The 25,000-nt window shown below is 43.2% G+C and overlaps 5 protein-coding genes across 15 annotated transcripts in view; 4 read left to right on the top strand and 1 right to left on the bottom strand.

The window, feature by feature from the left end:
- Positions 1-369, top strand: part of LOC125960008 (ornithine decarboxylase antizyme) — a 3,861-nt gene extending 3,492 nt beyond the window's left edge. Inside the window, 1 exon segment of the mRNA XM_049693102.1 lies at positions 1-369. This exon segment is cut by the window's left edge and continues 2,241 nt beyond it. The gene's annotated coding sequence lies outside the window, so the exon portion shown is untranslated.
- Positions 370-5,795: 5,426 nt separating this feature from the next.
- Positions 5,796-7,689, top strand: LOC125952219 (protein croquemort-like). Its single transcript, XM_049681560.1, has 4 exons — positions 5,796-6,345; positions 6,438-7,276; positions 7,335-7,425; positions 7,489-7,689. Exons 1-4 carry the CDS (start codon positions 5,905-5,907, stop codon positions 7,600-7,602), a joined length of 1,485 nt encoding a protein of 494 aa, XP_049537517.1. The 5' UTR covers positions 5,796-5,904; the 3' UTR covers positions 7,603-7,689.
- Positions 7,690-8,890: 1,201 nt separating this feature from the next.
- Positions 8,891-12,784, top strand: LOC125952220 (protein croquemort-like). 7 transcript variants are annotated; one of them, XM_049681562.1, is made up of 6 exons: positions 8,891-8,998; positions 10,329-10,563; positions 10,655-10,960; positions 11,046-11,851; positions 11,923-12,013; positions 12,076-12,784. In XM_049681562.1, the coding sequence occupies exons 2-6, from the start codon at positions 10,438-10,440 to the stop codon at positions 12,223-12,225; spliced, it is 1,479 nt and encodes a 492-aa protein (XP_049537519.1). In that variant the 5' UTR covers positions 8,891-8,998; positions 10,329-10,437; the 3' UTR covers positions 12,226-12,784. The 7 variants fall into 7 exon arrangements, with proteins under 7 accessions (XP_049537519.1, XP_049537524.1, XP_049537521.1 ...); XM_049681564.1 differs by lacking the exon at positions 8,891-8,998 and adding an exon at positions 9,063-9,394; XM_049681565.1 differs by lacking the exon at positions 8,891-8,998 and adding an exon at positions 9,445-9,492.
- Positions 12,785-14,662: 1,878 nt separating this feature from the next.
- Positions 14,663-16,884, top strand: LOC125951258 (arrestin homolog). Its single transcript, XM_049679961.1, has 4 exons — positions 14,663-15,001; positions 15,145-15,955; positions 16,036-16,165; positions 16,236-16,884. The coding sequence occupies exons 1-4, from the start codon at positions 14,893-14,895 to the stop codon at positions 16,335-16,337; spliced, it is 1,152 nt and encodes a 383-aa protein (XP_049535918.1). The 5' UTR covers positions 14,663-14,892; the 3' UTR covers positions 16,338-16,884.
- Positions 16,885-16,964: 80 nt separating this feature from the next.
- Positions 16,965-24,941, bottom strand: LOC125951256 (cytoplasmic protein NCK1). 5 transcript variants are annotated; one of them, XM_049679955.1, is made up of 7 exons: positions 24,818-24,865; positions 22,992-23,057; positions 22,519-22,841; positions 22,128-22,448; positions 21,534-21,870; positions 21,092-21,413; positions 16,965-21,008 (listed from the first exon to the last, which is right to left on the bottom strand). In XM_049679955.1, exons 3-7 carry the CDS (start codon positions 22,538-22,540, stop codon positions 20,799-20,801), a joined length of 1,212 nt encoding a protein of 403 aa, XP_049535912.1. In that variant the 5' UTR covers positions 22,541-22,841; positions 22,992-23,057; positions 24,818-24,865; the 3' UTR covers positions 16,965-20,798. The 5 variants fall into 5 exon arrangements, with proteins under 5 accessions (XP_049535912.1, XP_049535913.1, XP_049535914.1 ...); XM_049679956.1 differs by lacking the exon at positions 22,992-23,057 and having other exon boundaries at positions 24,818-24,941; XM_049679957.1 differs by lacking the exon at positions 22,992-23,057 and having other exon boundaries at positions 24,791-24,889.
- Positions 24,942-25,000: the final 59 nt, after the last annotated feature.

Here is a 25,000-nt window from a genome sequence, read left to right as displayed (position 1 = left end):
CTTGTGCGTGCAAGCGGATAAGATCGACCCGTTGTTGTTTCACGTTGTTTACTTTCAACCCAACTATATATGTTGTTAAAGGGTTCAGTTAAAGTACACGCATTATTACCTATTATATTCTAGTGTTTTTTGTCTACCCCAAACTAAAAAAAAGTAAAAGTTAAGTGCTTTTGAAAAACACACACTTACGAGTGTTTTATGTATTTGAGTCGCTTCGATTTCCTCTGGGGGGGGAAGTTTTTTGCATGATTTTTTCTTTTTGCTATTTCTGCTTTTGTATTAACACTAGTGTAGACAAAGCATACTACACTTTTTAGAAAATTAATATGAATTGGTTTCGTCAATATACTTCCAGCACTTCAAAACTGAGTTATGATGAAGTTGATAAATCCATCTTTTGGTCAAACGGTTGTCCCATCAGTCTAATCCTGTCTCATGCAGCAGTTAAGTGCATGTAGGGGTTATTGCAGAAGTTTAAATCCCAAATATCCTCTACGCGTTTGCACACACAACACAACATTTGCGCGTTTGCATTTATTGCAAACATATTTTAGAAACCTTCAAAGTACATTTCTGGTGCATCTGCTTCTTTTTCATCTATGCAATCCAGCTTGCTTAGTTTGACGGCCAAATGAAGTTCTGGTTTAGTAATGCTTATGTTTAACACATTTTTTGAGAATTTTCAAATATCAGACATAAACGAAAATCCCATTCTGCTACAGAGTTCATTAACCAAACAAAAAAGTGGATTATGACTTAATGCTTATTAAAAATCCATCCGAAACTGGGAGAGAAGCACTATACTGACTTGGCGTACTGAATGGTTTGTATTTCAAATTGTACTGGCCCGGTAATTCGAGTTGCCATTGCACCGAAGATATTTGTAATACGAAACATTTCAATTTGTGATAACAATATATCTATATATATAAAAATGAATGTGTCTGTCCGGATGTCCGGTATAGACTCCGAAACTACTGGACCGATTGACTCCAAATTTGGTAGGTAGGGGTTTTTGGGGCCGGTGAGTGCTATAGGCATGGTTAGAAACCCCCCGCTACCTTCCTTCATGCCCTTCTCTAACACTTGATTGTTAAAAACATTCATTACTCCGCAAGTTATGAACCGAATACCATTAACAATTGCACAATTGTTGATGGTTATCTGAGAAACTATGAGACAAAATTTGGTTCATATCGGACGAGGATAGGGGGGGGCCTCCATACAACCCCAAACCTTAAAATACGTCTTAGGTCAATATGGGTATCGTTTCCAAGGTTTTGATGGTCTCTAAATCGATTGGATTCACTTAATACTCTTTTACTTGCCTCTTTCACCTATCCACCATCACCACCCTCCATTCCGTACATCTTGCAGAGCAGAGTGAGGGGTGGGAAGGTTAGATAGTTGCGTTTAATTCATGAATAATAATTTAAAAAATGAGACCAATAGATGTTAAGGAAAAGAACGAGAGAGAGAGAGAGAGAGAGAGAGAGAGAGAGAGAGAGAGAGGGAGCCCGGCGAGGGTGGAATGATAACCATGGGACCGGCAATGCTGCAAATCGTTACCATTTTTTATTGGTGTGTCTATTGTTGGTTTAAATTTTTTTACCAATTTCTTAATTGGAATGATCACCGAGAATGTCCGAGAGAAAAGAAAGACCCTCGATCTGATCGATCGACGTTTGAGTTAATTTGAAGTGCGGTGCTTTTAGTTATGATCTACCATGTGACTATTTAAATCATCGTAAGCTGAATACCGGAAAAATGTATCAAGTGTGTCGTATTGTAATGCCGTTAAATACACAGCATTTGAACTTAACGAGCTATTGAATACTAAAGTCAAACTTTTGTTTAAAATTACTTGGGAAAATATAATTCGTTGTTCCAAATGACGTCATTTAGCCCGAAAGTCAAAAGCCGTGGCCACACGGGGCGAAAATTTGCGCGCAAATTTGCACATTAATGCCAAAATGTTTTCGCTTCGTGTGGCAGGCGTAAAACCCCGAAAATTTATGCCGAAATGTCAAACGTATTGTTTTCATCTGTGTTTTGGCCGCTGATGTTGATTTCCGAATAAATTTTGCAGTTTTTAACGATTTTGTTGCTGTTGCTGTTATATCTTATCTATATATATAAAAATGAATGTGTCTGTCCGGATGTCCGGTATAGACTCCGAAACTACTGGACCGATTGACTCCAAATTTGGTATGTGGGGGTTTTTGGGGCCGGTGAGTGCTATAGGCATGGTTAGAAACCCCCCGCTACCTTCCTTCATGCCCTTCTCTTACACTTGATTGTTAAAAACATTCATTACTCCGCGAGTTATGAACCGAATACCATTAAAACTTGCACAATTGTTGATGGTCATCTGAGAAACTATGGGACAAAATTTGGTCTACATCGGATGAGGGGAAAGGGGAGCTTCCATACAACCCCAATCCTTAAAATACGTCCTAGGGCAATATGGGTATCGTTTCCTAGGTTTTGATGGTCTCTAAATCGATTGGATTCACTTAATACTCTTTTACTTGCTTCTTTCACCTATCCACCATCACCACCCTCCATTCCGTACATCTTGCAGAGCAGAGTGAGGGGTGGGAAGGTTAGATAGTTGCGTTTAATTCATGAATAATAATTTTAAAAATGAGACCAATACATCAGAGAGAGAGAGAGAGAGAGAGAGAGAGAGAGAGAGAGAGAGAGAGGGAGCCCGGCTAGGGTGGAATGATAACCATGGAACCGGAAATGCTGCAAATCGTTACCATTTTTTTGTCTATTGTTGGTTTATGTCTATTGTTGGTTTAAATTTTAACAATATCTTAAGTTTAGTTAAGTCATGAGTTAATTAAGAAGTTGCTTTAATTTTCACAAATCAATTTACGTGAAACAATAACAAAAACTTATTCAGTTGCGAAATATTTGAATTGATCAAGAATTATATTAATTTTCGACTATTGATTTACGTGCCTCTTATCATTGACGATTTTCAACGTATCGGGCTATGAATGGTAAACGATCAGAATTGCATGCACAAACATATAAAGGAGCAGTAGCCGAATAGTAACAGAAAACAATACAAACAAATCCTATCTATCAAGAACAACTTGCGATTGGAATGATCACCGAGAATGTCCGAGAGAAAAGAAAGACCCTCGATCTGATCGATCGACGTTTGAGTTAATTTGAAGTGCGGTGCTTTTAGTTATGATCTACCATGTGACTATTTAAATCATCGTAAGCTGAATACCGGAAAAATGTATCAAGTGTGTCGTATTGTAATGCCGTTAAATACACAGAATTTGAACTTAACGAGCTATGTGCAAGCCGAATACCAAAGTCAAACTTTTTTTAAAAATACTTGGGAAAATATAGTTCGTTGTTCCAAATGACGTCATTTAGCCAGAAAGGCAAAGCCTTAAAACTCAAACATCATGTTTACTTTCCAGCTCATATTTACAAGCACGTCGCATCTCTATTTCCAACATCACTAACGGACCTAGCTATTGATTTGGTTCATTGATAAATCGAATACTACCAAATTATGGAATAGATAAAATTATATCTACTGAAATTTTAAAGTTCCTGTTTACGATAAACCCACGACCGATCAAAGACAGTACGAAGTCTGTCGGGGCAGCTAGTTTATATTAAAAATGCAAAAACAATACGAAAAGAACCTACATTTTCGTAAATAAAGCGTTCGATAGCGTCAAGGGTTCAGCGAAAAAGTCCGCGGACGTATAAAAGTTTGACAGCGTGTAAGGGTTAAGCGAAACCGTTTTGACATTATTTTTTTCGTTTGCGCTAGGGTTTTCGCCCCGTGTGGCCACGGCTAAAGCCTTAAAACTCAAACATCATGTTAACTTTCCAGCTCATATTTACAATCACGTCGCATCTCTATTTCCAACATCACTAACGGACCTAGCTATTGATTTGGTTCATTGATAAATCGAATACTACCAAATTATGGAATAGATAAAATTATATCTACTGAAATTTCAAAGTTCCTGTTTACGATAAACCCACGACCGATCAAGGACAGTACGAAGTCTGTCGGGGCAGCTAGTTATTTATAAAACGAAACATTAAAAATTAACTATGCCGAAGACGCTAGTACTTTGGTAAGAATCATGATGCCGATAGCATTCAGATAACGTGTACTTATTCATTGGTATCTGAAACATCTTAATCTTGCAGATAGCATGCTACATTTCTAACATTTTTTTCAATTTACTTCTCAGCATAGTTTACCAACAATTTAACCAACCATAAGAACATCAGCTGTTTTAAACTTATATGAAAACTGAAATGCAACATGAGAGTAAGGAACGAATCTTTGGCAAAGGATGGAATGCCTTAATCTACCGATTACATAATCCTGAGTATCTACATAGTCCTGAGTAAACCATACGAAATGCGCGTGTTAGCGTTGTTTCACTTTCACTGATCGAGCCCGCACTCTGAATACACTGGTCGTTCTAGAGGTATGGAATGTCCCCGCAAAAATAGTCATTTCGTTCGAATCAAGCTTTGGGCATTTTTTGGAATGCCGCATGTTAATCATAAATGACTAAAGCAACGACAGGACGGGGACATAATGATAAATCGAGCTGCAATAGAGTGTCAACGGCGATACAAACGTTTGAACCATGGACAATAAATTACTATTTGCAACAGATAAGATTGTTATCAAAGAAAAGGGTGGCCACGGGCTTATCCGTTCCAGTGCGAGTGCGAACTACCGGTACTCCATAATCCTTCATATCAACTCGTTCAGCAGAGCGTGGTTGATAAGCTGCACAAGACGGATGACCCCCCCGCGAACGGCGATTCGCTTGACGTAATGATAAACGTTCGTAATTCGTGTTTCATAGTGTTGCTTACTACCACCTTTATTGGGCGATTATCTTTAGACAACAGCGATAGTTTATTTTCAAACTAATGGCCCTGGCCCAGTTTTCTGCCTCCACTTTCCTCCATGTTTAGATGTCGGACGAACGTTTTTAATTTCAACGACTAGCAGGTCCTCTTTCCGTTTGTAAGATGCAAACATGTATAATCTAAAGGAGTTGCAGTTGGCATAAATGATGTAACTACCCCATACCTCATGCATCCGATAAGCGAACATTATCGCGCGAATATATACGTGGATAATCAATTTACTGCACCCGCATTATGTCACGAGTGAATAACACTTAAATTGACCAAAAGGGACCATACAATCGCATCGGTTGTTCGGCACTGTTCCCAAGAGGAGCAACTTTTCGCGGAAAACCCAACACCCGGAGACGCACCGGAGCACATGGGATGGCGATTTGTGACATTATCTCGGGTATCATTAGGTGATTGGCATCGCAGTCGAATAGTGATTAAAGTACAAAGCAAACACTTCTCAAAAATAACAAAAATGAATCAGCCAAACACACGACGAAGGTTAGCTGTATCGGTTCGTGCTTACGCATATCATGGCAGCTAATCGGTGGGACAATTCGGGATCGAGTTCCTATCGTGGACCTTCCCCCGCGCTAATGGTTCAACTAAATCTGCCAACGTAGATCGTGGGCCCAGGGCTTATCTTTATTGTATTAGGTGCACTGGGCGGCGGGACAGGGAAGGGGTTAGCTCGAAACAATGAAAAAGAAAACGGCGCACTGACCCGGACCGGTCGAATGCGCCAAGCAATCACATCCGATATCCGATAAAGGTATTAATGGGTCGGAGCCGCCGCGCCGCGATCAAATGATACACGGTCACCTGCGAAGGACCGGGGCCAGCTAGTCCAGTACAGAGCCCCATCGGGTACGGACCAACGGACCGGTAATACGACGGGACAAGTACCGGAGTGAGTGGTCTTTTTAAGTGGATTCGATTCGATTACGAAGCGGTCAACGGGCTTCCATCATGTGCTGCTGTTCTAAGCGGTACTCAAACACCGCCAAAAAGCTGTGGGCCTTTGGCGGGGTAGTGGCCATCTTCGTCGCGGCTGCCTTTTTCGGGTTTGGCCTGCCGGCCATCATCGACGCCGTGGCATTGACGGAGTTCCGCATCAAGGAGGGTGCTCGAGTGTACGAGAACTTCTTTGATGGCGAGGTACCGATCTTCTTCGACATTTACCTGTTCAACTGGACCAACCCCGAGGAAGTGCGCAATCCCAACGTAAAGCCCAACTTTGTGCAGATGGGCCCGTACGTCTTTTCCGAGCGCCATGAACGGGGTATGGTGTCGTTCAACGATAACGATACCATCACTTTCAACCAGAAACGCATCTGGCACTACATTCCCGAGCAATCGAATGGTGATTACTTCAACGATCGTGTTACGACGCTAAATCCTATACTAGCGGTAAGTAGCAAATGGTGTCACAGAAATGTGGATAAGCCTCTTGAACTGGCACTAATCTCAATGGCTACTATGATCCCTCCCTCCCCCTCTAGACCGTCGGTAAAACGCTTCAAGGTGATCCACTGTTGCCCCTGCTCGATAACATCATTATGCTCAATGGGTTGGGCGAGTTCCTGTACGAGGATGTTCCCGTACATCAAATGTTGTTCGATGGACGACCCGATCAGCTGCTAGTGACGCTGGGCGATTTGTTGGCAATCTTACCGCCCGGAAGTGCCCCAGACATCAGCCTGCCACCGTGGGAGGGCTTCGGTTGGTTCGTGGAGCGCAACGAAAGTCTCACCTACGATGGTACCTTCCAGATGGGTACCGGTGTCGATCATCACATGAACACGGGAGTGTTGCGTCAGTGGAACTTTAATCCACAGGTGCCCAACTATCGCGGAATCTGTGGCCAGGTGCGAGGATCAGCTGGTGAAGTGTGGCCACCGTTGGGGCGCAACTTGGGAGACAACATTGCGCCCCTGACGCTCTTCCTACCCGATCTATGCAGTGCGATCACGCTGCGGCACGAAGGCGAGTTTTCTGTCCACGGTCTGGACGGGGAGGTGTGGGTCGGGGATGCGCGCAACTTCGACAACGGACACACGATTCCGGAGACGGGATGTCAGTGTACGGCGCCGGTCGAAGAATGTCCCGTGTTTCCGCCCGGTGTTCTCGATGTGTCGCAATGCAAGTTCGGTGCCCCGCTGCTGGTTAGCTATCCACACTTTTATCTTTCCGATCCGAGCTACTTGAACGCCGTGACGGGCCTGAATCCCAATCGGGCACAGCATGAGTTCCGTTTCGCATTGCACCCATTCTCCGGCATCCCCATGACGGCGAACGGACGTGTACAGTATAACATGCATCTCAAAGATTACGGACTAACGTAAGGATAACTCTTTCCCTGCCTGCAGCACCACGGTCCTAATACTTTCTTTTCCCAGGTTATTCCGGGACGTGCCGGATGTAGTGATTCCTGCATTCTGGATAGAGCAACGTGTGGTGCTTACGGAAGATATAGCAGATGATCTAAAGGTACTGGCAAGAGACACTTTTGCAGTTGAACGATTCACTCATACGCTACGTTATCCTTTCCAGCTCATCGATAACCTTCGCTGGGGTTTTATCTACACGTCCTTTGCTCTCTGTGGCGTTGGTGCTCTGCTATTGGGGCTGTCGCTCTATGCTTCCTTTTTCGTGTGGAAAGACTAAAGAGCATTCGAAGCGATGGAATAGGAGGCTTGTTCCCCCCTTTGATAACGGTGATAACTGGGCTTCAAATCACAGGATTACAACAAGGAATAGGATATGACAATAAAGTACTTTTTGTGTTCTTTTATACTAAACTATATACTCCGCTGGTCAAAGTTTGCATTGTGTGTAAAGCATTCTTAAAGGCGATTAGATCGCAACCTACCATTTGTGTTATCACTGCCAAACCACGAGGTTTCTCCTATCAGTTGATTCTCGTTATCGGCTGATGCCGTAATCCATATTCTACATTCTCACCCACGAAAACAACCCACCCATCGCTGCAAATGCGTCGTCACCTAAATGATAGGCTAAAGCTATAAACTGGAACGTGGAGGAGGGGTCCGTCCTACACCGTGGTTACTTTTCCCACTGGTCCGTGTTTGAATTATTATTCGTTGCTTCTACCGCTGGCACGTGGCACGTCTTCGGTTAGGGCTTTCCGCTGCACCGCTGCACCGGATGAAGAGGAGGATTTTTCGTTTTTAGCCAATTGGCTCACACGATTTAATGCGGCAATGGCTTTTCACAACCTCAGGCAACAAAAATCCGTTTGTATGATCGTATTTGGGATTTCCTTAGCCCGTGGCGGGCATGAGCCCAAGCATTCTGTGGATTACCGTCAAGTTTTACCTATGGTCATTATGCAAAATACTTATTTGGAAAAAATATTTGATGGCAGTTCATCAAGGTGTTTTGACGATAAAGGGAATCAGAGGGTGAGGAGATAGGATGGAAGGGCGATGCCAGGAGCGGGTCCTGGCAAGAAGAAGCGAGGGAGGGATGGGGTCAAACGCTACACTGCAGTACGTGTAAACTACAACGACTTGGTGGGACATGTTGGCTTAAAGATAGTATACGACCCAGGTAGGACAGTTGGTTGTTGCAAATAAGATAGTGCAATGAATCCTAGTGCAAAAGCATGTGCACCATAAAGCAAGAAAAGGAGGGAACGAAAAGTGCGGCATAATTAAAGAAAAAAACTAAAAGCGAGAGTTGCGTTTTGAAAAGATCATGGAAAACACGGAATACATACGGAAAATATATATAAAAAAGATGAGTAGTTAAAGCCCGGAATCGGAAAATATTTGAATAATAAACTCAAGCGCGCTTCAAATTCAACTAAGTTTCAACGCGGTATCTGTAAACGTGAGCTTGAAAATCGTACAGTGATGATCGATAAGATATAAGCATTTTGCCCAAAGCAAAAGCAACATTTAAAAGAAAATCCAAAATTTTGAGTGAAAATGAGTGGCTGTCGGGCACTGTACCGTTGTTTTGGTTAGACTCCGTTGTGGAAAGTGTGAGTTTTTAACATTTTTGAACGTTTTTCGTAAATTTCGTGATAAAGTTAAAGGTGAGTAAACTAGCTTGTGGCCTTAGTAACCGGTCCTTAAGATATCAGTGAGCTATATCCTCATGGTAGCTTGCAAAGGCCCTGGCAGTTGTTTTCATTCGTCTCGCGGTTCAGCTCATGTTCCTATAACTTCTAAATCATTTACGGATTTATCAATCAATTGCTGATAAAGATACAAAATATATATATGTTTTAATACGCTTGTGTGGTGCTTGTGTGCTATCTAGAATACCTCTTATCTTTTGCGCGGCAGAATGTGCAGGATTTGACTTGAACTTTAGCCTTCTGGCAAAGGAGATGACTCAGTGAAATCACCGAACAAAGCATTACCAGTTGATAATGATACCCGTGGATGCTTTTAAGATTGCTGATCCCAAAAGGCGCTACGTTGGTTAGGTAACCACATTTCATGACCCTGCTGATCGAGAGTATAATTATTTCAAAACCAAGCGTGCCAGCATCGGCCTCAGTATCGATCACCGGATTGTGGTTCAGTGCGTATTCAAATTTTATTTATTTTAAAGTGGATCAAGAGTCGCTTATTTAGCTTTACAGTCGACTAATATTCGATTTGCGAAATAAATGAAAGTCGAACGGTTTCGAGGTCATCAGATAACTAGTTACGATGGATCGGTTGCATCACACAGGTTGAGACACCCGCCCGCAGTAGCTGCATCGACGCGTTTCGTTTTTACTCGGGGCTTTGCTTTTGGCTTGGCAAAACGTTATCTATCCGGTAGTAAGCGACCCAACGGGTGTAAGTGTAGAGGAGACAAAATGATCATATAATGAGCGTGCGTGTGTCGAACTGTTTGTTGTCGATCGCTAACAGCGTGTATTGTACAGCTATTGTTAACGACTTGCATCTGAGCATCCGGGCATGTCTGCGCTTTCGTGACCTATCCCACAGCTGCACCCTGCTTCAAATGCATGTTATCTGAAAGTCAACGTCTTTTATGCGTTGTATTACTAACAGCCCACTTTTCAATGGTATGGTCTGCAATGATAACCGAATGATCGCGTTAGTGGTAAACGACCTCTACAACATCAGACTGCATTACTCACAACGTAAACTATACTGACCCGACCCTATCGGCGGAGATAACGCTTCGCATGGTTTTATTTGCCTTCCCTATGCCCATTCAAACAAGAGTCATACTAAAAGAACGGTCGATTATCATTCTGGATTCTGAGTTGAAGTAATTCAATTAGGAGTTCTTCCTATGTACGTTGTAAACTATTTGCTTGTGCTCAAAAAGTAAATGTTGGTCTGAAAAGTGGTACACGTATCCATCTAATGCCAAATATTTGTATGTCCTTTTTCTCTCAGCATGTACCTGAACCGGCATTGTTACTAATAGGTACCGAATTTAATACTGTGCTCCAGCCACGAAGAGGTCACCATCAGCTAAAGTTACAAAAATCAGGAAACAACGAAAATGTGTTCATCATGCTCGGACCTGCAGAAAAAGATTATCTCGCTAGGGTGCTCGGCCTTCCTGATACTGGTCGCAATCACTTTGGGCGTTCTCTGGCCTTCCATGTCGGAGAAGGTGTTGCATGATGTATGTTATTGTTGGAACAACATTTGCCAAGTATAGGAAGGACAGAGAAATATCTCAACTAACTTCAAATTATTGTGCTTTCTCTTTGCAGAAATTGGTCGTGAAAAATGGTTCAACTAACTACAACAATTGGATAAAAACTCCCATTCCCATGTACCTCGACATTTATTTTTTCAACTGGACAAATGCGGACCAACTGTCGGAGTATCTGGAGGTGAAACCGAACTTTGTCGAACTTGGACCATACACTTTCAGCGAGGTACACGAACGAGTGGAATTGGTGTGGAATGCTAACAATACTGTCACATACAAACAACGCCGAACATGGCATTTTGTGCCTGAACTTTCGCAAGGATCGCTGGACGATTTAGTGACGAATTTGAATGTGATCTCACTGGTATGGTAAACCATGGGTTTCTTTGATTCCATGTTGTATATGAAAGTATTTGTTATGTTTCATTTTCATGCCCCGGTAAATGAAGAATGCTGCTTATTTCTTGCGCAACAACAATATCGTGATCAAAGAGCTAGTAGACTTCGTGCTACAAACGCACGGTTCACTTGTGTGGAAAAACAAGTCCGTCAGAGAGCTTCTCTTTGAAGGTGTCGACGATCCGTTGCTAGATTTGATCAAGGCAATCAATAACACCAACATAAACATTCCATTCGATAAATTCGGATGGTTCTATGGACGTAATTTGAGTGAAACCTACGATGGATCATTCACGATGCGCACCGGTGCCGATGAGCTCGACAGTGTTGGTCTCCTCACACAATGGAATGGAGCGGCTCAAACTGGAATGTATCGTGGCCGATGCGGGGAAGTCTCTGGTACCTCGGGCGAACTATGGCCCCCCCACGTTGACACACCGTCCAGTATTTCGCTATTCCCGCCGGATATTTGCCGCACGATCACACTGCAACAGAGTGAAAACATATCACTGTACAACGTGCTAGGTGTGAAGTACGTCGGCGATGATCGCGTGTTTGATAATGGTATCAAGTATCCTGCGGCCGCCTGTTGGTGCAATGCGGACGCGCAGCATTGTCCCGATGTAAAACCAGGCGTATTTAATGCATCGGCCTGCAAATTCGGTTCTCCGACGTTTGTATCCTTCCCTCATTTTTACCTGGCAGACGAAAGCTTCACTACTGCCGTGACCGGTATGCAACCAAACCGGACGCTTCACGAGTTCTACATGGCCATCGAGCCTAAAACGGGCATTCCGTTGGATGTTCGTGCACAGCTGCAAATCAACGAGCATCTGCAGCCTATTAAAGGCTTCAAGTAAGTTACATTCAACAGTACTACCATAGTATCACATGCATTCTTACAATATATCTTTCACAAATGGACAGGTTTTACAAAAACGCTCCTGATCTAATGGTGCCCATGATATGGTTCCGACAGCGTGCCACTCTGACACAAGAACTAGCTGAACAGGCTAAGGTAACCTTGCCCCCCGTTCTATACCACATCCATTACTAATTGAAACTCCTTATATCTTCTAGCTGGCACTAGCGCTACCGTCACTTGGAATTTACGTGGCCTTTTTCTTCGGTGCAGTTGGCTTGATCATCGGTATCGTATTCCTAATCGTGTTCAGCAGAGCACGGTCAGTTATTACAGAGACTGTACCCTACGAGCAGTTGCAAAGCTAGAAAAGCGAAGCTGGGAAGCGTCTGCTATCTGCGTATTCCCATGCTCTAGGTGTATAAAATGGAGTTTAGCGAGTGCCTTACTGTGATAAGAGCAGAGGGCATTATGATTTATGAAGCGTATTCCTTTTCTATATTTCTTTGTTTTTACATCACAACTTTCTTCCGTTTTACCTACAATCATACTCATACTTCCGGTGACCCATCAAGCCCGACGTATGCTGTTCGCATCAAATTTGTGCCAAAAACGACATGTTTCACCTGTTTTGGGGTACGATCCAATTAAATAATGAATAGCTAGAGCAAGATAGAGGGTTTATAATTTAGTTGAAGATACGTTAAAAGTTGTTTTGTTTTTGGAAAGTGATTTACGAGTGCAGACTGAATTAACTCTAACTAGCGAACCAAAAATACCTATGCGCTATCAGTCAATCAAGTGGAACTGGTGGGCTTTACCAACATATCCAAAGAGATTTTTTAATTTGGTATATGATTGTACTGTTATGATGACTATTTAGGTAGAAACAATGTAATAAATAAAATACATACTATAAATATCAACGAGTATATGTTTCATTGCGATTCCGGGACGATCCCTCGAAAGGAACAAAAGTTTCCCATCGTCCTAATCTCTCTTCTATGATATAAGTAATATCCAAGTGTGAATATCGATGTCGTTTTATACGCCAGCAAAATTTTTCGATGTTAAAAAATTGACCATAGCGATTCTGCCGTAATAACCCTCTATTACGCAACATTTCAGGCAAAAATTACCCGCATCGATCATTGTTTCGATCGGATTGCTCATGTAGAAGATGCGATTAGCAGCGAAAGAAGCTAAAATTTCTTTTGAACAACTATATACTATAACTGAGAAAACCTCAACTTGATTAGAATCTTGCAATGATCATTGACGATACTGGAAATTCGTCAATGATCATTGACTCAATAATCTTAAACAAGATAATAAGAAGGACTGTACCAAAGTGATTGCAAACAGCCAATCGCTCTGAAGTCTACTAATAAAGTTCACGGTCAACCAGGACTTTACACATTACCTGTCATCTTTGAAGCGCACAGGTGCATAACAAGACAAGACAATCCCCAAGGTGTGCGGTAAGGAAACCGTACTTTTTGGTACGCTAGCACGCCACAACCGAAGACATCTTGGAGTCAGCCAAAGAACAAAGGGAATAGATGCAGCAAACAAACAAAATCCAATCTAAAGACTACGTCGCGCGTCAATGTCGTCCGGCAGCAGTCACCTTGTGGTCACGTTTTTCCACCAAACGTTATGTGTTCGTGCGAATATATGAAGCGCTTGCCGGAAATCGATAGGCTCACATTACCTTAATTGAATAGGGCCTTCCATGTGTTATGAGTTTATCGAACAAGGCGCACAAGGTTCTATTCTTTCTTTGTGCGTATTTATCTGGAAACATTAAAACACCGATCATAAATTGGAGAACACTCGACGGCATCGTCCCCGTCATCTCCTTGTCTTCGCTACCACTTGATGCGCGATAAGGAGGACAGAAAAAAATAACTTCCGCTTCAGATCCGAAGAGCGCAGTAGTTCAATCTAGTTCACCACAAATTCTGATTCTCTGATAAAAAAAACATCGCTTTTATTTTATTCGTTTACTTTGCTGTTTATCTCGTTTGTATGATAGTCGCAAACCCCAATGAGTTTTGCTAACGGCAAGCCAGCCAAGCTTAAATTTTATATATTTTCTTCATTAAAATTATCGGGCTCTTTTGCCTGAAAAAGTGTTTTGGAAAAACTAGCAACCATGCGCCTCCATTGACTCAAGGCGCGCACGACAGTACTCGTTGCGGCGAATTTAATGCACGGTTTTGCTGCACGATTATGATTTTAATGTTTACTAGGTTTAAAGAATAATAATAATATAAAATAACCTTCGATTGGACCAAAATGATTGTTTGGTTCGTTTTGCCAAAAACGTGCTCAGCTGTGGTTAGGTATGAATGGAATGAAGCACGTGCGAGACACTCAATTCGTATTGATGCCACGCGTGTGAGCTGCACATTCCTGTCGCTTGTATCGGAGCGTTTTGGGGGAGACGGCGCAACCACAGCCGTTCTGAGCTTCTTGTGTTCTCCCTTTTCGACACATTTCTCAAGGCGAAGAACAAGGCAATAAGGTTGATGAATGTTATAAAACATTTTTTTCGTTGTAAGCCCGAGTGAAGGAAGGTAGACTAGGCAAATAAGAGACTCAAAAACACGTTGTCCAGCTAATCGAAGGGCTGGCCCTAACGCGTATCGACCGACCGGCCGCTGACGAAGTATTCGGACTACGCGTAATTGGATCAGCAGGACTCGGTGACGTGGGTGCCTGGAATGTGTGGACGAGAATAGGGGGACAAGAGCGTATAAATGCAGCCAAACCTTACGCCGTCTAATTCAGTTTGCGTTCAACAACAGGAACGACGGTTGTCATCCATTTGCTGGTGGCATAACGAATCTTCTACTAAACTACTTAAACTAATCGAAAAGGGAAAATAATACGACAATCGACGTTACACAACCAGCAAACCATTTTCAAACCCACACATTGCGAACGAATTCAAAGTGTTTTTGGTGTATCCCGGAATTTGGGAATTTTCAAATTAATACACATTCTGTGAGGAGTTCAGTGCGAGCAAAATGGTGTACAACTTCAAAGTCTTCAAGAAGTGCGCCCCGAATGGCAAAGTCACGTTGTATATGGGCAAGCGTGACTTCGTAGATCACGTTTCCGGTGTCGAACCGATTGGTGTGTATACGATGAGTGGTTTAATCGAAAACAAGTGATGGCTAAAAAAAGGAATTCGATAACTGATAATCTGATAACTAGAAATAGGAATGTTTCTGGGTTTTGGTAGTTGCATCTCACCAATGCTTTAATTTTCTTCCTAGACGGCATCGTCGTTCTGGACGATGAGTACATCCGGGACAATCGCAAGATCTACGGTCAAGTGGTTTGCAGCTTCCGTTATGGTCGCGAGGAGGATGAGGTGATGGGATTAAACTTCCAAAAGGAGCTATTCTTAGCATCGGAACAGATCTACCCACGTCCGGAAAAATCGGACAAGGAGCAGACTAAGCTGCAGGAGCGTTTGTTGAAGAAGCTCGGCCCAAATGCCGTACCCTTCACGTTCAACATCTCGACCAATGCTCCCTCGTCGGTCACGCTTCAGCAGGGTGAGGATGATAATGGCGAACCGTGCGGTGTTTCGTACTACGTCAAGATCTTTGCCGGCGACTCGGAAACCGATCGTACGCACCGTCGCAGCACGGTTACGCTCGGTATCCGTAAGATCCAGTTCGCTCCGACCAAGCAGGGCCAGCAGCCGTGCACTGTCGTGCGCAAGGATTTCATGCTCAGCCCTGGAGAGTTGGAACTGGAGGTGACTCTCGACAAGCAGCTGTACTTGCATGGTGAACGAATAGGAGTCAACATCTGCATCCGTAACAATTCCAACAAAATGGTTAAGAAGATCAAGGCAATGGTGCAGCAAGGAGTCGACGTGGTGCTGTTCCAGAACGGCAGCTACCGTAACACGGTCGCTTCGCTCGAAACCAGCGAGGGATGCCCCATTCAGCCCGGTTCCAGTCTGCAGAAGGTGATGTACCTAACGCCGCTATTGTCCTCCAACAAGCAGCGACGTGGCGTTGCCCTTGATGGGCAGATCAAGCGCCAGGAACAGTGTCTGGCTTCGACTACTCTGTAAGTTTGTGCTAATCATGAGGCACACGATTGCCAAATGCCTCGTAGCTAATCTCGAATGCTTGCTGTCCATACAACAGACTAGCTCAACCGGATCAACGCGATGCTTTCGGAATCATTGTTTCCTATGCCGTGAAGGTAAAGCTATTCCTTGGCGCCCTAGGAGGAGAGCTGTCTGCTGAGTTGCCATTCGTGCTGATGCATCCGAAGGTAAGCAAACGCTCTTCCCAAGCAATGCAATCGATCACCCTCGATTTCTGATGTACGTTTTCCCCTTTAGCCAGGGACCAAGGCCAAGGTGATCCATGCTGACAGCCAGGCTGACGTTGAAACTTTCCGACAGGACACCGTCGATCAGCAGGCGTCGGTGGATTTCGATTAAACGAATAGCAACCCGATGGACCCGCCCCCGTCTGCTGCGTTGACAATGACGATGCTCATCAAAAAGGCCCCACAGTATGGACATTCACACATCCCTTCCTAAGAACGCAAACAACCAACGAACGAGTGATCTTGCTAACCGTGTCCCATCAGGCTTTCATCAACAGTCTCGCGTCCAACGATCGATGGTGACGCAAATGGCAATATACGAAATTATAAACCGAAGACACGACTCCGGTGAAGTGAAGTAAGGGGAAAGGGAAAAGCGAAAGGACCAGCTGCAGCAGTGAATGCTTGCGGAACTCCACCAATGCACCAATGCAATGTATGGATTTTCCTCATCGGCGAACATTGTTTTCTGCGAACGAAACGATTGGCATTTCTTTTTTTCATTTTGCTGCGAGCCTCCACAATGTGTTACAGGCTCTAGATGTTGGCGCAGTATATTGTATTCGAATGCTGCTACTGAAAAGTAAATTTTGTACACACCGAACAACGAAAACCCTCTTGGAATAAAAACATGATTTAATAATATTGGCTAAATTCAACGCCTTACTTGCACTTCCTTCCGTTTGACCAGCATTGGGCAGTGCACATAACCACTATAACCTTGTGGGTATATGTATGTTTTTAACAAATCAAGTTCTGATCCTGCAATACATTCCCTCCGGCCGCTTGGGAGTTCTGTAAGTGATTAATTAGTGTAAACCGTCTATTGAACGATGATTCATTAGGCGGATTGAAGGCATGATAAGATGGGTTTAATCGATTAATACATTTTTACAAGCGAACAATTGTGTGAAAAGCAAAAACCAATAAACATTTGTATCGTTACGAGTATCTTTTTTTTCTAGATTCATGGATCTTACCTTTATTGCAATGACTTAGTTTGCCCTGGATGGACAATAAAACCATTTCCCGCGCCTACTACTTGTCTTTTTTTGTTCTCCTTGCCAATCCCGCTACCTTTCTTTTCCATTATCCTCAACCATCTTCGATTTTCCTTGTGCTTAGTTGCATCACTTTCTCTTTCGCAGGTGCATCATTTTGCAACGTTACCACCACAGCGTCCAAAGTCCGTGTATCAGTGCAGAATGAGTCCTGATGTCCTCATTCAGGCCTTTCCAAAACCAGTCACTCGGTCCGTTGTTCGCCTTTACTATGCCTAGCATTCTTGCACAATTGTCTGTCGGTTTCATTATTCGTCTGCTAGCAACTTTGTAGCGACCCTTCGGCGAGTGCCGCGAAGACTGTTTTTTATTCCTGCATTATTTTATTTCATTTTATATAATATTCTATATTAATTGTATATTTTGGTATTAGGATGATTCATTACTGTATGCACCGATCGACCGCATGTACTTTCGTTAGCTTTGCGTTCAATTTCAAACATTTCCCTTTTTCACAGAATGCAGAGATGGACTGCTCAGATCTGTTAAACACTTATCTTGCCCCTCTCCCCCCTCCTCCTGTCACATTAGTCACGGTGACGGTGACGGTGAATGGCGGTGGCCGAAACCGCATAAAATAATGTTGCCTTAACTGGTACATGGATGTAAAGTAGCAAAGAATATTTGTATATATACTTGTGTGTTACGGTTGATGAGTGAAAGCGACGGACAGGACGAATAAGTGAACTTTCTGATTGATGAAAGTTTCCTCTCTTTTTCCATTTCATCCTTAAGTAGCGTATTTTTTCGTGCGCTACTGAACATTTAGTTTTTACAATTCATGATCATTCTGCTACAACACCCGGGGACGACACACGCAAAGAATCGATTTCTTATTGAACCATTGTGTTTTCTGTTCGAACAGTAAGATGGCATACAACACAAAACAAGTATCGCATTTTCAGACACGACGGTTGTGGAACGCCCGATTTTTATCACCTACTTTTCGTTATACAGTGATTTTATGTATTTTATGGAATCCCACCGATGTGGTTTCACGCTTTAAAGATGCGTCTAAAATCCAGCAGACGAGCATCCATTTTACAACATATCGTTGCTTGCGTACCAGCACTTGACATTATTCGAAGGCAAGTAGAAATTCGTTACTTTCTCTGCTTCCGTGATTGAAACTCCCTGCATGCCCTTCATTGAAAAACAAAAAAAAAAAACAACGAAACAAATATTGAACTTCCAGAATCTAGATAGCTATTCGTAAAGCGTAGGCCTATCGTTATCGGAAGATACTGTAAACGTTAGTTCTGTTTGGATTTTTTTCTTCCCCAAATTCCAGATCATTCGATGTTACTTAATCGCTATTTTTATTTTTTGCGCTTCCGAAGGGAATAGCATAAGGTCTAGTATTCATGAGGGGCAGCTATGCCATTCCGGCGTTTTTAAACCTCAGCAATACACGCGACGCGTTTTAAATGCGTTTTGGCCATCGAAAAAATGATCGAGCAACTGCACCATGCACCTTCAAGATGATGATGGATAAAAGGGGACAGAGAACTGAAGCGAACCACAACATCAAATGCACATACATTTACGTCTACTAAACTGCATCATTCACAGACCCTACACATCACAACACTGCCGATTTTGATGGATGCATATTGTCCAACTGATTACACCGTTGGTTGTTGGGTACAAAAGTGGGAAGTATCAAAATGACTAATTGCATCACATTCGCTATTTTCTTGTATAAAATTCTCAGACCATCGCTCCCGAAATGATACATCTTCTACACTACCTTCCGAGAATCGCTTTAACTATTTATTGGATGTCCGCACGACGCATTTGCAAACTAGTCCATCGTGTGTCTGGTTTTGGGTTCTAGTGCCTAGATCCGAATTATCTATCGTGGAATGGTACATCCGTCGCAAATGCGCTGAACTTCACTTTTAATGCGAGTGAGCATGGAATTGTTTACTCCAATGCAGATTCGCTAAATGCCGTATATAGAAATGTTTCCTTTTCTGATTACGATACGTGTGATTACGCGAAGCGGTCCATCTGCGTGTGGCTCAAGCTAATGATCGTTCCATTCCCATAAACCCTCTGTCACCGTTTCCTGATGAACCGACGGAAGTTTGAGCGAAAGTTTTGATGGAAAAAAAACCAAAACGATAGGATCTCGCGGTCAAGACGTTTTTGCTCGGGAGCAAGCAGTATACTTTACACTATAATATTGTAAAATACAATTCAATTGTAAGATATAATAAAACCAAACGAACCTAAACAGACGTGGATTGCAACGATAAACAACTATAGCAGAAATAGAGTAGCCTGACCCTACTCTGCTAGTGGCCGGAGTATGCAGCGCTTCACTTTGCTACGCTATTCAATTTTCCGTTGGTTATGCTCGTTTGTCAGATCATTTACCGGCTGCTTTCCAGTGGTTTGTCATGAACTAAAGCGGAGCCGTTAACTGCTCTTGAAATGTTCGAGTTTGGAAAACTTTCTGTTTTGGTGGTACTTATGTTTTGGTGGTAGTTTTTATTCTCATCTCGGGTAAATTTTAATTACTATAATTTGGAAAGTGTTGACAAAGAGTATATGGATGTGGGGAGTAGCATACGTCAAATTGGAACCTATGAAACTGATCATAATTGCTCGTAATTTAAGAAACAACAGATAAACCCAAGAGTCGCTTACAAGTGAATTTAGATACGAATGCTCGAGTCCTAGCGGAGTTTAAATGGGTGAGAACATTACATATGAGCAAAATTGGGCATTTTAATATGTTAGCAGCAAAATGAAACAAGAAAAACAAATTCAACTCATTCCCAGGGATGTTCCATTTTCATGTCATATATGTTCAACTAAGTTGGCCAAATTGAATCAATCCACAGTACAAATAAGGTACCAACAACGAAAACGAGAGAATTTGCTTTCGCTTTCCCATTTGAGCATAGCTGCCCCGAACGGTCTGTTCGTTGAAGCTTGGTTCCCTTGAAATAAATAAATTACTACATCATTACTAATTATCATTACTTTATCCAGCAAACATTATGCCAGATTGCTGAGGCATACGTCACTGTACTATGAACTCAACTTGCCTTCATGATTCACTTCAATCTTCTATATATCTATCCTCACACTCATTCACACAGTTGAAATGAAAATACACTCATACACACTCGCAGCTCCAACAGTGTATGCTTGCTTATCGGGACGGCCCCATAAGCCATGAGAATCATCCGGAAAGAGCAACCCTGCTGTGAAGCAATTAAAACAACCAGCTGTCTGCCGAAACGGAAAAGAAGCTTTTTAAAACTTTAGAAAGAATCATCCACAATTCCGGGCGATATCCATACGCGAAAGGGGAAGCTGTTACATATCGCTCATCCCAGCCAATGGAACGGGTACTCTAACCGGACACGTTATCGAATAAAGTTCAATCTACATTGCTCTTAAACTACTGCGGTGTTCACCGTTCAAAAACATCATTCTTCCCTATCGTCGCTACACTATTACGACGCTTGTGATGAAGTTTTCGTGCAACGCTGCACCTATGTACCATTTGCCTTGGGCAAAGGTCGCACAAGATATAGCTTCTCACCCTGCTTGTTGGTGTAGATCGGAGCTCTTTGGTAGTGGTCCACTAGTTGGTCGAGAGTGTGAAACTTACGCTGCCCAATGCAGTACATATTACCCTCGACGTGCACGCGAAAATGCTTGTTGCGCCCAGGCGCCTTCAGCGACACCGAATAGTCACCCATCTGGAAAAAAAATCCATTGGATTAATATGCTGTCCGTGTAACTACTCAACTCAACCGCGTTGCAGTAATTCTCTATCGCTTACGTTTGTTTCACTATCACGAATGAGATAGTCACCGTCGTGTCCGTGAGAGTTTAACACGGTATCACATTGACTTCGCGTTATGGCACCATAGTACCAGCTTTTGCCGGTCAGATGAGGACGCTCCGGTTGCTGCGAATTATTGTTGTTGCTATTGTTCGCGGTAGAGTTGTTGTTGTTCGACTGCGCATCATTTGGCCGTCGATCGAGCGAGTCCGGTCCACTGCCATTGCTTCGGAACGGCTGTGCTAAATATTCGGATAGTTCTTGGAGATAGTTGCGCGGAACAAGCCCAATTTGTCCATTGTTGTTACGGGCCTTGTACCTAGTTGCAAAAACATAGAATCAAATTTATCTGTTAAATATTTATCATTCGAAGTGTATATGCTTTGAGTGCCTCATCGCAAAACGTCTTGTGACGCCGTGCTGCAGTGCAAGCACTTACCACTCGGGATCAGCTGCCGGGCGATCTAGAATTTCTAAACGATCGCCCTTCTCAAACGAGAGCTCCGTGTCATTATTCGAGTTAAATGAGTATAGTGCAACGACAATATCGAGCACATTTTCTGCCATCGCGTAAGTGTGCAGCGTATCGTCCTCGTTTTCCTCCGTAGTATAGTTACTCGGGAACCAACCGGTTGCCGATCCGCTTTGACCACGCCACCAGCCATCGTTGGACTTTTCCAGTATCAGTATCCGAGTGCCCTTCGTCAACGAAAGCTCATCCTGCTGTTGAGCCTGGTAGTTATACTTTACGATGGCTGATCCTATTGGAGTGGAAGCTGTTCGTTTGTTTATAGTCGATTCGCGTGTCGAAACCGGCGCCGAGGTGCATTTATAAGAGTAAAACCCCAACCAGAGAACGCACAGTAACGGAAGATGCAGTTTGCAAGCGATAAATAAAGGAGTAAAAGAAAGGAAATACAACAAATCAACATAGGTTCATATAGCAGTCAAGCGTATTCAATTAACATAAGTGCAGTGTATTATGAAACATGGCTATAGGGAATTCAACCCCAACTCAACCAGCGCAACTTACCAATCGCTTCCGTCGGATCCGGTGGCAGTCGCCGACTCATGGTTGGACTATCGACCTGCCGAGATGGCGAACAATTTGGTAGAGTTTTGCTGCCCGAGCCCTTTTTGACCTTCTTCTTAAAACTATCGAACAGCGAGACGGATTTTTTCTCCTTCTTTACGTAATTGCTCGGGACGTAACCCGATTGGTTACGTGTGTTCTGGACTCTCCACCAATGCTTACTGTCGTCCAACAACAGATAACGTTCGTTTTTCCTTAAATCGAGCTCTTGAGCACCTTGCGAAGCGTAGTCATACTTGGCCACTACGTAGCAAACATCCTCTGCAAAAAGAACGAATAGTGTAAGTTATCCGCGTTCTTCGCGAGTACACATATTGTAATAAAAATCTACCTTGTTTTATACTGCCAGCCATATTCTATACTCTCACAACTGTGCGACGAACGGATTCTTCGATTTTTTATTCAGAGAAATCAGAGTCCTTCAACTCGTATCTTCTGCTTCTGCTAGTTCACTACTGATCGAGCAAACCAAGTAATCACTTTTGCGTTGAGATTTCTTGTTTCATCCTACTTCACTATCGCCCGCAATGTCTTCAGTTCAGCGATTTGATACACAAAATATTGACTACAGATTTCTTAGCCCAGCAGGCTGAAGCACTGATCACTATTAAGGACTCTGGTACAGTCCGTCAACCATCTTGGTGTGGTTTTACTCTGTGGATAGATGCAGACACAAATAAATGAAAACAAAATTGCTGTTCATTATTCTTTCTATTCTACTACCTTTATGAGATATGTATTCGAAATGGTTTATGTTTATGGATTGAAACACTTAGCTCATACTTTTTTACGCGCGATACATACACTATAGCATAAACAATAAAAGTAAAAGAAACCCGCCAAAAATGGGCTTCGAATAGACGCCCACAGCTTCCGGCGAATCGAAAGATCACACCACCTTCTTTTACTGTTCTTCCGTGCAAGATCATGCGCGAACACCAAGTTGTCTTGTAGGGCGCCAATGTGCAGTGGACGGCAAAGACTGATAGAGGGGGCCGAGGGAAAAGATGGTTTTCGGTTGCCAACGAAACAACACGAACAGCTACTTCAACGTAGCGGGCCTGTGGTTACCGAATGAAGGTAACGGCTAACAAATGGCTACTACCATAATGAGAATTGAACGAAGGCCGCAGCGACAGAGAACGGACAGAGGGGCTTTAACTTGGGTCACTAACAGCGGCTGGAAGCGCACGGTATTCAGACGGAACGCTATTATTTTCACATGTTCTTGATATCAGTCTATTGTTTGTTTAGTTTGAAGCTATATGGAGGCAAAGAGTCTTAGATCATAAGACCCACGATAGAGAAATATCTTATCCTTGTCGATCTTAAATAAAATCCGATCCTAACCACCGGACTTTGGAACCATGATCATCGTTAGTTAAGCTTCGATCATTACGTATTCTAACAACAACTGAATTGGGTGAGAGATTTCTGTTTCTGTTAAGTCGGGTACCGCAATGAAATTGACTAAATTTGATCGCGTGTTTGGAAATGAGGAGGGGGAACGGTACGTACCACGGGAACAACTGCATTTAGGTGCTACGAGACGAGTAAATTAATCATTCGATTCGGTAACTTTCCTTTCTCTCTACATTTAATTTGGAGAAATCGTGAAATGAGAACGCTAAAAAGAACGTAAAATGCAATCGCCTCTCGATCTGCAAAGAGTGGCATCTAAGTAGACTAATGTTGCAAAAATGTAATCCAGCTGTTTCGCCAAATGCCAGCAACTGCACACAAGCCCTTGTCGTTCCGCTAATTAGTGTTCAAATAGCAATAAAAACTAGGAATAGAAATAGAAAGTACAGACGCTTTCATACGCCTGGAACTCGCTTATGCCGGTAGACAACTCCAGCATCGGCCGAGGCTTGCCTTGATTGTTTTTGGCAGATTAACAAAATGCACGTGAGCTCTTTCGTAGGAATACTAACTAGCAGCACGGATGTTAACAGTGAAACCATTTTATCCAGAGGAAGAGATTTTAATACAGCTAAAATAAAACCAAAACAAGCCTCCACTTTTTGGCGTGTCTATCATGTCGCCGACGACCCCCACCACCGACACACGGGGCAGACGGTGTGCTGGGGACGGCCGTTTGAAGCACCCAACCATGCATGATTGAGTGGGTGAGATTTGTGATAAACGGACAGAAAGGATAATAACCTTCCCTGAGCAAAGTGCTGAAGCCCAACCCTGTTCTCGCACACAATCAAACGCCCTATTCGTTTAGGGCGAAGGATATCTCCATTACACTACGCACACAACCGCGCACACGCACGCATAACTCGCAGCTCACACACACCACAAATGTACAACAACAAAAAATCCTTGTGCGTCCGTTGCTGTGCGTTCGCCGAGCCTTCTTGTCGTTGAGGCACCCACTCTTCGGGAACTTCGGGAACAGAAGGAGATTTCTTAAAATCTGCCGTTTCGACTGGCCCGGATCGTGTGGCAAAATGCAGACCACCAGCGGACCACACTTGCACTCTCGAACGTTACCGCAGAGCTTGCACCCCGCATCCTTCCTTGCATCCCGCACTCTGCACGGGACAGTCGCGGGAGGTAGCGCTTTCTTTTTAGTTTCTGCCACGAGTTCTTACGACCAGCCAGATGTCCGCCACACCCACCTAGTTTCAGGAGTTTACCAGAACACTTTTTACACGCCGGAACTATCAATTTCCCGTATTCTTTCGGCGGAAATTTGTGATTAATCAGCGGCCGAGCGAGCGACGAGCGAGCGAGAGAGCAGCGTGATTTTTTAGAAGGGGCTGTCAAAAATTTCGAGCAAAAGCAAAATTTGACACTGCTCG

This window comes from Anopheles darlingi, chromosome 2 (genome assembly GCF_943734745.1).
Source record: "Anopheles darlingi chromosome 2, idAnoDarlMG_H_01, whole genome shotgun sequence".
Classification (NCBI taxonomy): Eukaryota; Metazoa; Arthropoda; class Insecta; order Diptera; family Culicidae; genus Anopheles; species Anopheles darlingi.
This window is presented reverse-complemented; position numbering and strand designations above follow the sequence as displayed.